Here is a 16,671-nt window from a genome sequence, read left to right on the forward strand (position 1 = left end):
AACAGAAAAGTTTGAAGATTAGATTTCATCATTGAGCTATCAAAGATAGCACAGGTAAACAAAAATTTTTTTTTTAAAAGTCACGGCATGTGAGAGTCATTTTAGGGTATTTCGAAGCCCCTGATTCAGAAAATGCACTTGTTTTTTCGAATTGGCTCTAGTTTTGAGATAGCCTATCGCAAAAACATTTTTTGCAATTTTGAGCCCCTATAGATTTAACGTCGTGTCGTTTATTACATAGACAAAACTGAAAGTAATCCCAGGCACATTTCTGAGTTGTAAAAACGCTATTTGGAACCAATCACGTTGATTACAACCCAAACGAACGGCTATTTAACGTTTACTGGCCTAGTAACAATCAAAATAAGACGTGAAGCAAGCCTTAGGATACAAGATGTAGAATAAACAACTTGTGCTTTGCCTTAATGTATTTGTTGAATTCAACAATATCAGACTTACTAACTAAGCTACTAAGTACAAACAAAATACATAAATTGTTTTGCTTAACAAACTAGACGAATAAGCAAAACAAAGCCATCGATGAACAAGCGCAATTCTTTATTATGGTAGGCTTACTATACTGAGCAACACCCATCAAGGTACGAAGGCCATTTATGTAATTACAGAATACAAAGTTATGTTCTTCAGTAAAGTAGCTGCTTGAAGTTTTATCCTTGTTACGGAGGAACGTAATCTTGGTTCCAAATTCAATTCCTGGTAGTTTCGAAAATTCAAAAAACTAAGTGCATTCTTGGAATCAGGGGCCCTGAAATACTCTAAAATGACTCTCACCTTTGGTCTCAACATTTTTTGCTGGCCTGTGTAATCAAACTAAGGTGTATTAAATGATTGAAGAGCTTTTTTTGGGAACTCTTTCTCTAATTTGCCGTTTTCGCTACCTTTTCAAAAAAACTTGGCTTTCAAAAGTGGGTGGGCCAGGCCCACCCAGAAAATAAAGTAGGTGGGCCCAGGCCCACGAGGCCCACGTGGTTCCTCCATCCCTGGTTGCAAGGAGGACTTCTGGAATTCATGACTAGAAAGTTGCTGAGGATTGTGGTATTCTTACAAACACAAACAAATAAGTTATGTGAAATTTGCACGACTTGGTAACGCACGTAGAATCTCATTCGTGGATTGCTATCATTTGTTTGTCACGGACTTTCAGCAGCAGGCTATATGTCTCTACAAGTGCACAGGTAGAGACGTTTTAAGGACAATTTGGGCCTGGTGCCAATGAGTACCCCGCTCAAAATTTAAGATTTTTAGGAAAAGCGCACTACTTCCAAGGAAAATGCGGTGGTTCCTTTAAGTTTCCGGCCCATTGGAAAAGTTACGGCCCCTAAAATCCTCCAGGGTCCAGGTTCAAAAGTACCTCCTGGCAGAGATGTACGTAGCCTATACGCCTCAAATTCTACGCCGCAAACTTGCGGCGTATAATTTTGTTTACGCTAACGCTTGCGGCCACATCTTTTTGGATAGTTTGCGCTTGAGGCTACGCCGTAAAGTTTTCGCGACTTTTTAGCGCATAGCGTCAACGCATACTTTTTAAAGTATTTTTTTCGCTACAACACGCCAATACCTACCAGCGCTGCAGTTAAAAGAATGTTTTCAATGGGCAAAGACATATTGGAATCAAGACACAGCAAAATGTCAGATGAACACTTTCAGATGCTTGTGTTTCTTCGTGGAAATTCAAAATAAAACTTGTTTGTTTCGAGTGGTTTATACCGTGTGAATGTTTGGCACCTAGCAAACAAAGTTAGTTTACGCCAGTGTATGCGCTAACGCTGCCAACGTTTTTTACAAGTTGGGTTGACGCATACGGCGTATGGTTTTTCGAACGTTTGCGTTTACGCTGACGGCATCAATATTTTTTGTATGCGCGTACATCACTGCCTCTTGGACTTCTTTGCTAAGGCTACTGTGCACAGTCATTGCCATTGAAAGTTGTTTATTTTCCCGATGAGTTTCATGGTCAGTTTCTTTATGATAACAATGATTCATCCGTGACAGCGTGACAGTAGTCAAGACAGAGTTTGTTTTCACAACAAGTTTCCCAATCCTTAATGTAAATGAAAACAAAACAAAGAAAGAAAGAAAGAGACGACTTACCTTGTGCCCCTTTCAATACCATTCCACGTGTCCGTGAATTATCAAGAAAAATATAATCACAAGTGTCCCACTGACGCTAAATTCCACTAAATTTTTGTGCGTACATATTTTCTTCTCATTAAAACGATGGCCCTACAGTAGCCTACATGTTTTTTCGTTTTCTGGGGTCAGGTGACCAAGTGCCTCCCTAGATCCGCTACTGTTGGGACCCACTGTAACAAAAGCTTACATACGAATACGAGAAACTTTGTATAACAGTATTTGTAGTTTTTTTATTGTCAGATACTTTTCTTCTATCATTTACTGTAAAACTAAATTCTGTAGCCTACTTCTCTGGTCACATCTAAAGCTTGCAAGTGTTGTAATTGCATATCCCATGCTTTTGCATACTTTCGTTTTTTTGCGGAGCTTGTAGGGAAACTCAAGATCATTTTAAAATCAATGTCAAATTAAAATGATTGTTGTTTCTTGTTGTGACGATTGAAAACGATTTTAAACTTCCAGAAAAGTGGAAGGATTGGACGACGCTCAAGCAGACTGATCAAGAGCGCCATCCACCGGAAGAACAAAATCCAACAGCAGAGATTTTATCACTGTCTTGCAACTTTGGAGAAGCCCGTGAAATGCAAAGGAACAGAGCCGAAGAAATCGCTTCTGCATGTAGAAAAGGAAAGAAGAACAAAGCAGCAGTCATGTTTCAGGTTAGGCTACTTTTTTTTCAACCAACACAATGCCATACAGCTATTCATTTGCTTGTTCTTTCAGCAAGTATTTCACTGTCGGCAGCAGTGGCCGAGTGGTTAGCGCGTTGAGCTCGCAGTCGAGAGCCTGCATGTTCGACTCCAACCACCCGCACTTGCTGTTGTTTCTCTGGGCAAGAAACTTTACGATAATTGCCTCTACCCAGTGATCGATTTCGAGTAATGGCAAGGTTTTACGTCATAAGTAGAGTAGAATAGTATCAAATTTAAGTCATAAGTAGAGTAGACAACCGGAAACAGACATTGCAGCGTGGGTCAGGTGTACGTCGGAAGGCGTACACCGATGCATAGCGCTCAAGTTCGCTTTCCTGCAATGCAGAATAAAGATATGACAAACAAAAACAAACTAAAAGTTGATGCTAAAATGAGTATAGGTGACATAAGTTTGCTTACCTTAAAGGGGACCTGAAATGAAAAATGAAAATTTTTTTGTTGATTCTTTGGTGTTTGAGTATTATCTTTTTCGAAAAATTTTTTTGATAAACGTTTTTGTTTGGCAAATATAACGAAAAGAAAATCAGCCACCGGATAGCGCTATGTGCCGTATGACGTATTTGGTTGTTCACTCAGTTGGTAGCTTCATACATTAACACTGGAAGCGTTGCACAAGTCGTAATCTTTAAAGATGTCTGAAATCAGAAAAAGATTTTTGTTTGAACCAAAAAGACAGCGCCTTGACAGAGATGACTGTGATTCGGATTCGAGCTCCGACAGCAGTCGGATGGAGAATTTGAAATGGTGTAGGTGTGGAAATTGTGCCATCATGCCAACAATGATGGAAAATGAATGTTGCCAGGAGATTGACGCCGTGGTAGCCAAAACGGACATAGCCCGCCAATGCATAAACCAGGTCGGCAGCTTTGAAAAGATGTGCCTGGATACAGAAGTCTTAGAAGCAATTATGGCTGCACTAAAGGATGTGGTCGCGAGGATCTTCGAGATCCAATCTCAAACAGGTCAGTTTAGATAGTTGTAAAATATTATCCAAACTTAGCAGTTTTAGAACCCAAATGGTGAACTTTGCTCTTAAATATGTGAGTTACACATAGCCTATGGTAATGTAAAAAATCAAGAGATCAGAGTTAGCCTACCACTGTACATGCACCCTTGCCTGGGTCTCAAATCCTAAGGTTTCCATTCTTACCCTATGTTCTAAAGTTCTAGCCTAGGGCTTTTCTACATTGTGATTTACTGATAATGTTGCAATGAAAAAAAAATGATGATTTTACACTTCTCGGTAAATCACATTTTCTTTTACAGGTTGTACAGATATGTTGCTTATCGCAGCTTCAACTTCTGGATATATGGAAAATTGGGTTGAAAGAGACGTAATGTAATTCCTGCCTGTGCAGTCCTTGCAATCCGCAACAGATTTCCTGAAGAAGATGGCCAGTACGAAGAATACAAAGAAGCCATTGATTACCACTTGCCTGATGATTTTTAATGAAAATGAAAGTTATCTTGCTGGTTATTGTATTATTAATAAAAATTCTTTTGTAAATACAGTTTCCACCTCTCCAGTGTTTTGCTTGGGACAGTATTTATATTCAAATTGTTAAAAGAAATTTCCAGCAATCTTTCGATTTTCATCACAACTTTGCTATTCCACGGCTAACTTTGTTATTAATTGTGCTCAATTCAAGTCAATGGAGATTCTAAATAATTGTAGCCTATATCTCTTAAAAATTTGCATCCGGCCCTCAGAGAAAAAAGTTTGGTGACCCCTGTCTTAACCCTTCCTAACTTTAGATGTGGTGCCCTGTAGCTCTGCCCGTAGACCACGCTGGTAATCGCTGGCCAGAAAATGGTCGCTGCACACACGGCAGTGCTTGTTGACTGGTGGGTTTTTGAGTTTCATCGCAGAGATCCATTTCTTAAGCTTGTCTTGATTATTCAGAGGTGAACGATGAAAGTGTACCCCTTTCACGTTTCTTCCGTTACTACAACCGGGAGCCATACAAAAAACATCTCAACGAGTAAAACTCAAGTATAAAATTGTTCTTTGTATTAAGTAGCCCACTTGTTTATAGTTTATTTGTATACAAACTAGTGGCTCTGAATTCTGCCTGAACAACCAAGCACGTCATCAAAGATTTTGACCAATCAGAATCCTTTAAATCAATATCCCTTTTATTAGATTTTTGGGCTAATGACAAACCCCAAAAAAATTTTATTGTTACAAATCGCTTTTTCTCATAAAGCTCTATAAATACAAAAGCTATATATTTTCGTTGCAGTGCCCCTTTAAACTCAGTCATTTTTAGTTTAGTTTGCAAGATATGTTGACAAAAAACACCTTTTAGATGTATTGCGGATCTGATGATTGTCAGAAAACATTTTTTTTTATTCTTGAAACAAACTAAGCTTTTGTTTAATCATAGTGCAGCGTATACTGTGCAGAAGCTAACTGTACTTAGGCGAGGCCTACTACAAAGTATCGCAACGTTTAAACGCATAGTGACAGATTTTTTCCGTAAAATGTTCATTATTAAGTGCGGGCTACTAACCAAAAAAAAGGATTTCAGATAAGTTTTTTTTTAGATAAGTAGTATGTATCAACGGAAAACCATTTTATGAGATGTCTACATGTCTACCATTTGTTTTTTTACAAATAAAGATAACTTTATAGGCATAGGCATAGTTTTCATGGGTTATTTGTGTTTTTTCTTATGGTCATTTTTATGTTTAATGAGGCATTATCTGGACCGCGCGCTATGCCAATTTTTTCTTTGAGGAAGGCTCTGGGGGTAAACAACACCAGCAACTTTTTATGGAGCAACCACATCCTGCAGTCCGTACTCCGTAGTCCACAACCAGTAGCGTAGGCAGGAATTTTGAAAGGGGGGGGGGCTCTGACGACAGTGGCAGGGGGTCTGGGGGGCCTCTCCCAGAAAATTTTGAAAAATTACTTTGAATTTGGTGCATTCTGAGAGCATTTTCAACAAAAATGTGGGTACGAATATTCCTGTAAAATGGTGCTGTCCGGTGGCATAACAAAAGGATAAGATCATGTTTTCTTCGGCATTTTTCGGAAATAAAGCTAAGTCTCTATGTTTTCTTGTTGGTAATTCCTGGCTGAGATGTTTGAATTTTTGGTATTGGCAAAACTCGCTCTTTTAATGCAATTTTGTTTAAAATTAGGCAATTTTTTTTAGACTGAAAGCATCATTTTCAATATCGTGACGTCACACGCGTGCCAAAGGGGGGGAGGGTTGTAACCCCCCCCCCCCTGGCTACGCCACTGTCCACAACAATTAAATGCTTGTTCATAGCTTTGTGTTTTACTCTTTCTACAACCATTTTATTTCGTTTATATTTTTGTAGTTTAGTTGATATATTCTTTTATGTCTAAAAATCTGTGCATGTTTCATCCGATTCAGAAACGCTATGAAAGATCAGAAAAGTTCGCCATTGTTCGAGAAGCGAGGAATGAGTCTAGAACGCTGGAAACATCGATATCAGAAACTATTTCCACCACTTCTCGTTCTAAAAGCCCAAACGTGAAGATAGAAAGTGAATCCAAAGATGCTGAAAGATATTCCGTAGACCCAGAACCATGTGAAGAAGAGACAAATGCTATTAAAATCCCAGTTTCTCATGAAGAAGCTTCACCTGAAAAGACATCTTTTGATGATGGAGTTTCGAACAATGAGTTTTTGATGTCTCCAAGACCATGGCACCTTACACCCAGAGAGCTACCACCTGCTCTTCCCACGTTAGACTTCAATCGCACGCCAAAGGGATTTCTGGGCTCTTATACGTCTCCGTACGGAACTTATCCATTGACAATGGGAGTTTCCTTGATGGAGGAAACTTGCGATTTATAAAATTGGTACAAGCATCTGATTGTTGTTTAATTCACATCATTTATCATTGTTGTGTTCAATAATAGGCTACTATAATTTATTTGAATTACTTAACGACAGTTTTAATCAAGTTTATAGTTTTAATTAAATGATTATGCTGTTTGTGTATATGTTTATATTTCGTGAGGCACATTACAAAAGTAGAATCATAAACAGAGGTATTTGTTTCCAACGACCAGTAGTTGACGACATTCACAAGGGTGGGGGCTTGTTAATATTGATTAATGATAATAATCAGTTAATTCATATTTTATTTTTTGTCCATCACGACAATTTTCAGTACGCTGCAATCACAGATGCAACAGACACAAGGAAGCAGCAAAAGGACATATAGTCTTTGAGTCAGCTACTCTTCCACCATTTTGATATGCCATTAAGTGTTTTTCCGAGACACAGCCGCATGCTCTAGAGCGTTGTCAAACCGGCGACCTTTTGAGTACCGTTCCAGTGCTCTCACTGTTCGGCCATGCAGCCGACATTGAAGATGTTTCAGTCTGAGATACATATGCACGCCCACTCAATCTCAGCATCAGTTGGAGATTGATCGACAAAGCTGCATTTCAGGCTCTCTTGCACAAACTTAGCAACTCCGTGCTTCCTGCGTACAGTAGCCTATACCTGACTAGCGTGCGGAATAGCTATTCCAACCTATCTGTAGAAGTGCAACGGGTCTCCTGAAACACAATGATGAGCTTCCGGTTGGTGTGAGAAAGCTGGTAAGCAAATTTTGATCCTGCGTGTTGTCTTTTATGTTTGACTGCAGAATGGTGAGGCATTCGAACTTGTCAGAGGCATTGCCCTGTTTTCCATTGCCCCCTGCAGCTATGACGTCCGGATGGAAGCTCTGTATTGACAAATTTCATTTCGTATTTACGAGTTAATGGATATGCTACTTACAGGCTGAGGGTGCTGGAAGCTAATTGTCGTCCATTCTAGAGTTAGAGATGACAAAAACAAAACAAGTTTGATCCTTGTATGCAATGCCTTGTTTCATATTATGAAGGTGTCCTGATAATTCTATCTGAAAAAACTGCTACCTGATTAAAATGAAATTGTACGGTATCTGGATGGAAGAAGCAAGAAGCTAATAAAATAAATGCAAATGTTCAAATTGAAGCAATTTGGGGTTCTAAAATAAAGTTGAGTACAACTGAAAATAGCCGTGAGATGCAGGAAGCAGCGGCTGAGAACTATGTGGCAAGAACTAGTGGTGCGGTACTGATGAGCCCAGCCTCATGGCCATAACACGTGTCTATCGCTGAGTTCTTGCTACACTTGACTGCCGAGAAACACATAAGCGTGAGATGTCGCTAGTAAGCTAAAATTAACAAATTGTTTTCAGTTTTTCTGCCAGTCAACAATGATCAAACGCACATGCTGATTAGGGGTATTCTGCTTTGTAGACTGTATAATATATTTCATTTAGCAATATGGCAATGTCTAAAAGTAACATTCACCGGAACTTTTTCCAATAAAGTAGCCTTAAGTCTTATCGACATACAGGCATTTATTTGTTGAAATACCGTATGCATTGTTCAAGTGCCAAAAACTTGCTGTGAAATTCACTCTACAATACATTGCGTGTACTAATTTCAAAACTAACAAATAGGATATATTGGCCCGCAGGCTACTCATTGTAATGAGTCGTATCATATTGATATTGAAAACACTTTAGTCTGAAAACATTGCTGCAACAAGGCTTGGCAGCAAACAATCCTCTTATGGGCTTTAGGGAGTTTCGTCAGGCACTATTGAAAGCTCCTGGCCCCGATAGCAGCACAGCAACGACACCAAGCATTGTTGACAGGATAACTTGGGCCCCGTATCAATAAGAGCATGGGCTCCATAAACAAGATATTTCTAAAAAAAATGATAAGGCGCTAAATAATGCACTGTTTTTTTTTTTTTGTTTTTTTTTGTGGGCACCCTGAAATGATCCACCAATCAATAAGAAGGATGTCTCAAAATCAAGTATAATTTTTCTTTCACCTCTCTGCCCACGCCCACAATAGGCCTACAATTCTTTTGTCTGGCTTTTTTTATCCGAAGATTGGAATGCGCGTGGCAACTGCTTGATATGAACTTTACAGTGTTTTATATTTTTGATGACAGTTTTATTTGTCACATTGTCTGGTAGACTTGCTTTTGTATTTCTCTTTTTGTCTCGGCAAACAGATGGTTCATTGGCAGTAATAAAAGTAAATAAAGCCAAGTAAAAGTAGAGAGTTAAAAAAGGAAAAAAGTTCTTTGCAGAAAAACTTCAATGATTTATTTACATTTCTAGCAAAGAAGAAAATTAATCGTCACGCTTTCCAGCTGTCACCAGTGACCCAAGTTTTGAAGCGTAGAAATCTATTTGTATCAATCTTTTTTTGCAATAATTCTACGTCTGTAGATGTTGAATCTATGAAACAATAGACTCTGCTAGCTGGGCACACGCTGGGTTTAGTCTTCATAGGGCACATTTTGAATTGGATATTAGTCAATTTGAGGTCAGTCCTTGACGGATTCAGCCTTTTTGTGTCATTTTTTACTTATTTTTTTATCTAGTTTTATATTTCGATGTGACAAAGATATTTGCGATGAAAGAAATGAGCTTTCAAATCAAAACCCAAACCTGTTTGCAATGCCACTACGTCATGGCACTGCTATTTTGCATTCATCCACTACGTCATGACTTCCTAAACATTCCCAAGCGTAGCTCAGAGTCTTAGACCGCACCATAGTAAAGGGGAGGTCACAATTTTTTTAACTCCAGTTCCTGTTTGTTTTGATTTATAAACAACTCCCCAAAACAAGTTTTAGCCTGTTTTTATAAAAAAAACTCCCCTTCAAATGGACAGTCAAGAGGCAAGGTTTGCTTGATAACAACGTACGTTACATCAGTGTTGCCAGTTTATGGCCACATTTTAATTTGTGATCTTGAACTTCATTTTTATTTTCGAGAAAGTTTTTGAAAAGCACTGTTTGAAACAATAATGTCTTGAAGATGATTGAAAGTATTTTATTTCGGCTTAATATTTTCTGTTTTTACTTTGAAAAAAAGACTATTTCTTTTCTTTGTGAATTTACTTAAGAAATTCTTTGTAACAGCAACATGTTTGTCGAGCATGTGAAGTAGTGGGTAGGCTACGTTCAGCAAACAAAACTTAATAAATTTAAAATATGAGAAAATATGTGACAAACCACAAGATAAACAGAACAACAGGCCAAGGTGACCGACTTTGTTTGAAAAGCCTCTGTGAAGATCGTTTGATTGACAAACAGGAAAACTTGCTAATTTTGCGATCAACACTGCAATTGAAAGCATCCACAGCTCGCAGTGAAGACAAGTTGGCTCAAGGCAAAAAAGAAATATCATTGTGAGCTACACTGGCAGAGATGTCGATAAGAATTACAGCACTTGTAACCACGTTTTACGAAATATGTTTCAGAAACCGCAGAAAGCAGCATATGGTTGTTGGGCTTTATCTTGATATTTCTAGAAGCCATTTACTCTAGTTGTTCGGATGGCAGATGCTCAAGTTCAAGTGATATCATATGTCATTTACCCAATGCATATACAACAGCTCATCAAAGTCTGAAATATAGAAGACAAATGATGTGATATTTATGTCCAGTCTTAATGGCTTGGGTCCAAAACGCTTCTGCAATGGCTGCAGCTGATTGCAGACAATGTTGTCGATATAGAATCACTTCATTTGTGTACAAATTTGGCTTTGTGCTGTGGCACAACAATTTCAAAACGGCACAACAAAAGACAAAGTTAATTTTTAAAATCTAGCAAAAAGTGACACTGATCAAAACTGGTCGAGAAATGAAAAACAATCCACAATTTTACTCTAGGTAGTAGCTAATAGTAGATTCAAAAGGTTGCGTTCAAAGCTTTCTATACATACAGTAAATATGAGCAAAAACAATCTGCATACCGTACAATTGAATAAAACACTTGCTATTGAAATGTATATTGCAAAAAAGTTTGCAAAATCGTCTGCAGCACTTTCTTTTCCGAGTTGCAACTTTCCATTCTAATTGTTCTTACCATTTTGTGTCAGCAAATAACTGGTTATCAAGCAACAGCATAGCAATTTGCTGAGTTATGCTGTAAGGCGTGCTGGCAAAACGTGTGATTATACCTTTAACTCTTTTGACATAAATTTCATTTCAATTTTTTTTTACAAATGAATGAATAAAAAGTTCATTGCGATAAAAACGATTGACTTTGCGGCTTTGTTTTAATGCAGTAGGCCTACATAGTGAAAAACGTCTTGTAAACCAGAGAATCGATTTGTTGAAACCGTGGCCTACGATTGCAACTCAACCCCTTCTGATAAGTACTTGACTTAGCAAGTCAACACATCGATGCGGTTTGAGATATTTAAAGTCATGCAAAAGATTTTCAACAGTTTTATCACCAGTTGTTACTCTTTCAAAAAAAATTAACCCGTTGGTCACTTGGTTTCAGTTTAAAACGCGATTTATAACATTGTACAAACTTGTTGTAGCGTATAAGCGTTTTGGTACCTAACCGTTAGTGACGTGAAGAAGTGGTAACAAATTAAACAGGTCGGAGAATTGAAATGTTTATATCACACGAAGACCTGCTAGATTGCGTAAGAGACTCTTTCTTGCCGATATTTTGCTGTTACACGAATCGTAGCATGTTGGGACTTGAGCTTAATTTCAAAACGAGCTTTTTCTTAAAAATCTGTATTCCCGTTAGTGAATGAAGCTCCTAGTTTGAAGTTAGAAACTATCGCAATTTGCAACCATTGTGCTTGTCCCAAAACTTTCTTGTCATGGTCGTCATTTAGACCAAACTTGCATTTTTAAATCAGCAAATTTGTGGCGGTTAAACATTCCGGAAGGATTGAACTTCAGACTTAACTTTAAAGCCAGTATTTAGGTATTAAACACTGCTTGCAATTATCCCAGGTCTTAGAAATATCTCAATAAACATTGTTAGCAACTTGTAAAGTCCACCACTTCTTTCAAGATTTTTAAAAGTTAACTTTTACTGTTAACAGTGAATGCCTCGAGCTATTCAAAGCACGCGAGTAGTCGTTAATTATAATAATTAACTAAATCGATAGCCTGGAAATCTGAGAACATGAAAATTAAACTTGGGTCAAAAGTGTTGTTAATTTTAATTAAAAATCATTTGATACCAATCTCTTTGTCTTGATTTGCAAATTTGCTACACTTGCTGAGTTGCTGTTTAACTTCGGGTTAAATTTCTTTGAAATTATCGCCGATTTTGTGAAGAAATGGTCTAAATATAGATATTGTACAGCAAAACATTACAATCTGCTCAAGTGAATAGAAATTAAATTGGAACAATACCAATCTTGAACCTTTTTCAATTAATTAACAGCGAAAGGTTAAATGGGCTAGCAACAACTTGTTATATTTTGTTATTATCACCTTGCCAACCATTACCTGGGTGTAAAAGTTGCTGCAAAGACCCCCACCATTGACAAAGGAAAAAGAATCAGATAAATCTCTCAAGTGGTTTCTAATTTGTAACTACAATAACAAAAGAAAAAAGTTATTTTTTAATTGCAATGCAATGAAGCACATGATGAGTCATGGAAATTTTCATTAATTCCAGAACCACAATTACTGACATGGCAAGATATCGATCTATGAACAATAAGTATAAATACAGACAAAGATATAAGAAAAGCATTTTTTAATGAATTATTATTTTTTCATGTTTTATTAAACTTTATGTATGAACACACAAAAACGCTAATAAATATTAGCTACATTATGAAAATATTAGCCTACTGTACAACATTATTACAATTTACATTACGTGGACTCATCAAACGTAAATTTTGCATATGCTTACATTTTTTAAAACTGGGAAGCATAGGTATTACTGGATTTATTACAGTACCTTAATTTAATACAAAAAACAAATTAAAGGATATCGTAGAATCACTACCAGGTCTAAAACTTTGTACAAAAGTTCCCACTGTTATGCCACAAGAAATTGATTCATGAATCCGGTCGGTTAACAAAAAATGAAATTGTCCTAAACACAATTCCTACAAGTTAAGAAGAATCAACAGCAAATAACCCAAAACACAAGAAGGTCTTTAGATCCGTTCTTCAAGTGTTGATGCAAAAGGTCACCAGTTTAGTGATCTAGTCCAGGTGAAGTTTATGTATAATGGTAACCTCCAATTTGCAGCCTTTTTCATTTCCAGTTTTTCGATCCTGTGAAGAAAACATTTTCCAACAAACAACATCTCCAGATGTCGAAACGACGTAAAAGAGACAGCTTTTGCTGGGATGCAAATCCGATTGTGGCTGAGAATTCAATTCCATCTGCACTTGGTTGTTATCTGTTGTTGATTTTTTGCACGATTATTTCTATATCTTTTTCTTCAATGCAATAATTAAATTTGCCTCATTATTTAAAGGATATTTCGCCATTTCTTCGGCCAGGCGAGTTCGTCTGGCTTAGGTGGGGGAATCACCGTCTTGATGTTGTATTTCGTTTGACGTATTTTACCTATTTGTCAGAAATACAGTGAAGGATATGTCTAGTTAGCAAATCAGTCATCTGCAGACGTTGAATCAATGTAAAAAAGACTGATTAGCTGACTGGGATGTGTCAATGTGTCAGTGTGCCATATCAGTGTGCCATGTTGCTCATTTACTTAAGTGAGAAGTGTATCTACGTCTTCTAGAAGCCAAACATCACGTGACACCTTGAAAGCCGTGGTAATAAGACAGCAAAATTTGTCATGACAAATTTTGCTGTCTTGGGGAGTAAAATCAGCCTTCGATTAATTTTCTCGATTTAAAATAATTCTTTTGGGAAAGTGGATATTTAACATTTCTGACAGCGGTAGAAAAGTGAACAACGAAGCTGCATTGAAAAACGTCTATCATCATATCTTCATTTTTGGTAACTCATGCTAATTGATCCAAATGACTAACTAGTTAGTGGACAATAGCTCTTGAAATGCAAGTCTATCTTAAAGATTATTATTAACCAAGCGGAACCAACAGCCTTCTTGACTCAAAACTGGGGCTTTAAACTTTAAATATTTGATCCCAATTTAAAGTGTGGTTTAGGTACTTTCTAGTTTGAAGAAAGAAAAATAGAAAACAATTGAGTGACAAAAAGTTCAACAGGGTTTATATGAATCATGACAAATCACGTTACAGCACTTTATGTCTATGACTAAGATAGCCTACTACCATTCAACTATATGTGCTATAGGTATTGGACAGCCAACACAAGAATAGAAAATTTCCTGGTAGAAAACAACATTGCAAGAATGTTATATGCACATAATCACACTGATTGAGAAAAACGCAGCAGAACAAAAAAATATAACATTATCTTCTCCAAAAATACAACTCAAGAGCAGAAAAAAAAAATCGAAAATCGTTTTCTAGCCACTCTCTCTTCGCTATCTGCGCATGTCATTGTTTTACATTAATTCAACATCTGCAGACGTTGAATTAATGCATAAAATGTGTGGTTTTCTGGTTGGATTCGTGTGCTAAGCGTGTTCCAGGTTCAAGCAGTGTTTACTTTACAGTGTTGCAATAAAGGCAACTTTTGCTGACTGCATATTGACTAGAATACTGGATGTACAGTACATACAGGTATTTGTTAATATACGTAACTTTTCAGTCATCCGACGCCAAACAGTTTACTACTGTAGATAGAAAACCTGGAATATCTATAAACCACAAAATCTGTGCGCCTATGAGTGATACTTGTCAACATGAATGCAATCCCCCATAAATTGAAAAATTTGATTGAATATGTATCTTGCTGACATTGAGTTACATTGTGAAAACGTCAAATTTGCACAAAAAAGTATATTTCCAACCTGGTGAAAAAACGTCAGCTTTGGTAGGGGTAACGTAACTAAAAGGGGCGCACTTTTTCATTTTGTTTCAAGTTCAAGCTGTCCGAGTTGAGCCAAAGGAATTGGTCTGAAATGATGATGTTTGTTTTTTCACATTAATTTAACTCTCAATCTCATGTCACAAAACCACCTAATAATTTTTTGTTGAATAAATTGTTTCTGAATGACTAAAAACTTGTTGTTTCCCTCAAGAATTTTTAGACAGCTCAGACAGCAAATCAGTCGTCTGCAGACGTTGAATCAATGCAAAAAGCGACTGACTTGCAGTCTGGAAAAGAAATCATAATGAAGCCAAACAATCTTTTTGCATCAGTTTATGTTGTATCGTGGTAATATGAACGTGAAAGCTGGTTAATTTAACTTCAAATGTAGAACTTTTGTGAAACGTTTTGAAATGGTTTCCTCTCGTCACTTTGCTGGTAATGGAAATATCAAATGATTGTCACAATTTCGTCCAAAGTGCACATAGCAGATGAGATTTGACTTGTTTGAAACGATTTTTTTTTTGGTTAAAACAAACAAAATATCGTGACATAGAATTTAATTTAAGAAATAACCAAGTTAAAATAATCAGTTTTGTCCTGAAACAAAATATTTCTGTTTTAAAATTGTCTCAGTATAGTTAGCCTACCACATAATTTTTTGCAGCTCACAAAGTAAATTATTAAATATTTATTAATTTAGACTCGACTAGTGGCTTTAATCATGAAATAAAGACTCTTCTTTTTTAAAGAATTTAAAGACTCTTTGAATTTCCACCCATTCAAAACCTTTTCACTTTCATCTTTTACATAATGTTACCGGTATACCAAATATTCTTTCAGTTTTTTCGATGAAAAATTTTTACGAATTGTTGAAATTGCTTTGGCCAATGGCCATACATTGCTACAAAAACAAAATTATACGTGGGTAAAAATGTTTTTTCATTGTGTAAATTTGTTTTTAACTAAATCCAGGAAAGATTCAGTTGGTAAACTTTAAAAGCAAAATAGAACGAAATAAACCCGTTAAATCGGCTAAAAATCGTCAAATTAAAAGCTTCTTTATTGATGCAATTTTGTTACAATCTGTTGTTTTTGTGAAACATGTCAACATTAAACATGTTGCTGTAAAACAATTAAGCATGCGAAATGAAATTTGATTTTGAAACAACACTACCGCGTGCAAATTTTAAAACTAGAAAAAAAGTTATGTTATCAAAAAAATTATGACATTGATAACATTTCAATTTCTGTTCTAATTTCAAAATTTTACGCGATTATTGTGTTTTTAAATAAAAGTTCATTTTGCATGTTCATGGGTTTCAGAGCAACCTGGCTCTGTGTTCAGTCATACTAGTACAGATAAGCATTACCTGATTCATCTTCCTGAAGAAGTCAGTCGTGTCTGATTAACGAAAAATCGCAATACAGTAAATGCGGATTATCATCTGGAATATCTTATACTGTAACAGTTTAGCTCATTTTGCACCAAAAGAGCGAATCGTGCTATTAAAGCGTCATACAGTATATGCCACTCCTCATAAGCGGCAAGTAGGAGGGCTATATCCATCGCTTGAGCCTACGTCCAACATTGCTGCTAAGAACACTAGCACCTTCATTAAACAATAAGATAGAACCAGCTTTATTTATTCTTTATTTCAATCGCTTCGATGATGTAAAAATGTTTGAAAATGATGTTTCAATCCAGACAAGAAGAAGTAACTACAGCAGTTACAGTGGGGTGGGGAAAAACTTCCCAAATTGAACGTGCTGTGACTTAAATTAACCCAATCCAAGACATTCATGTCTTAAAATAGCTATTTGTAATGCTTTTTCTGGGCCAGTTAATCACAAGAGAGGTCTTTTAATTGCCCGCCAAAACACACTGACAATAAAGTGAAAAGAAACATTTACGGGGTGACTTTTTATTGTGTGGGGAAACACTCACTTGTTTTCAAGTGTTTATGCAGTTCAACCCTATTCATTTCTGATAATAAATTAGAAAAAACTTTTAAAAGTGGTTTCAAGTAACAAAGGCAATTTCCCTATG

At 36.6% G+C, this 16,671-nt stretch overlaps 1 protein-coding gene across 1 annotated transcript; it reads left to right on the forward strand.

Annotated features, from left to right (window-relative positions):
• The first annotated feature begins 2,383 nt into the window (after positions 1–2,383).
• On the forward strand, positions 2,384–6,873 carry LOC145772834 (uncharacterized). The gene is made up of 2 exons (XM_082584716.1): positions 2,384–2,813; positions 6,254–6,873. The coding sequence occupies exons 1-2, from the start codon at positions 2,736–2,738 to the stop codon at positions 6,698–6,700; spliced, it is 525 nt and encodes a 174-aa protein (XP_082440842.1). The 5' UTR covers positions 2,384–2,735; the 3' UTR covers positions 6,701–6,873.
• Positions 6,874–16,671: the final 9,798 nt, after the last annotated feature.

Source organism: Aplidium turbinatum, chromosome 6 (genome assembly GCF_918807975.1).
Source record: "Aplidium turbinatum chromosome 6, kaAplTurb1.1, whole genome shotgun sequence".
NCBI classification, from domain to species: Eukaryota; Metazoa; Chordata; class Ascidiacea; order Aplousobranchia; family Polyclinidae; genus Aplidium; species Aplidium turbinatum.

Excerpts from the sequence above, each read along its gene's own strand:
- LOC145772834 (XM_082584716.1), top strand. The coding sequence starts at position 2,736 with ATGCAAAGGAACAGAGCCGAAGAAATCGCTTCTGCATGTAGAAAAGGA. Across the intron at positions 2,814-6,253 it reads AAGCAGCAGTCATGTTTCAG|AAACGCTATGAAAGATCAGA; the intron begins GTTAGGCTACTT and ends CATCCGATTCAG.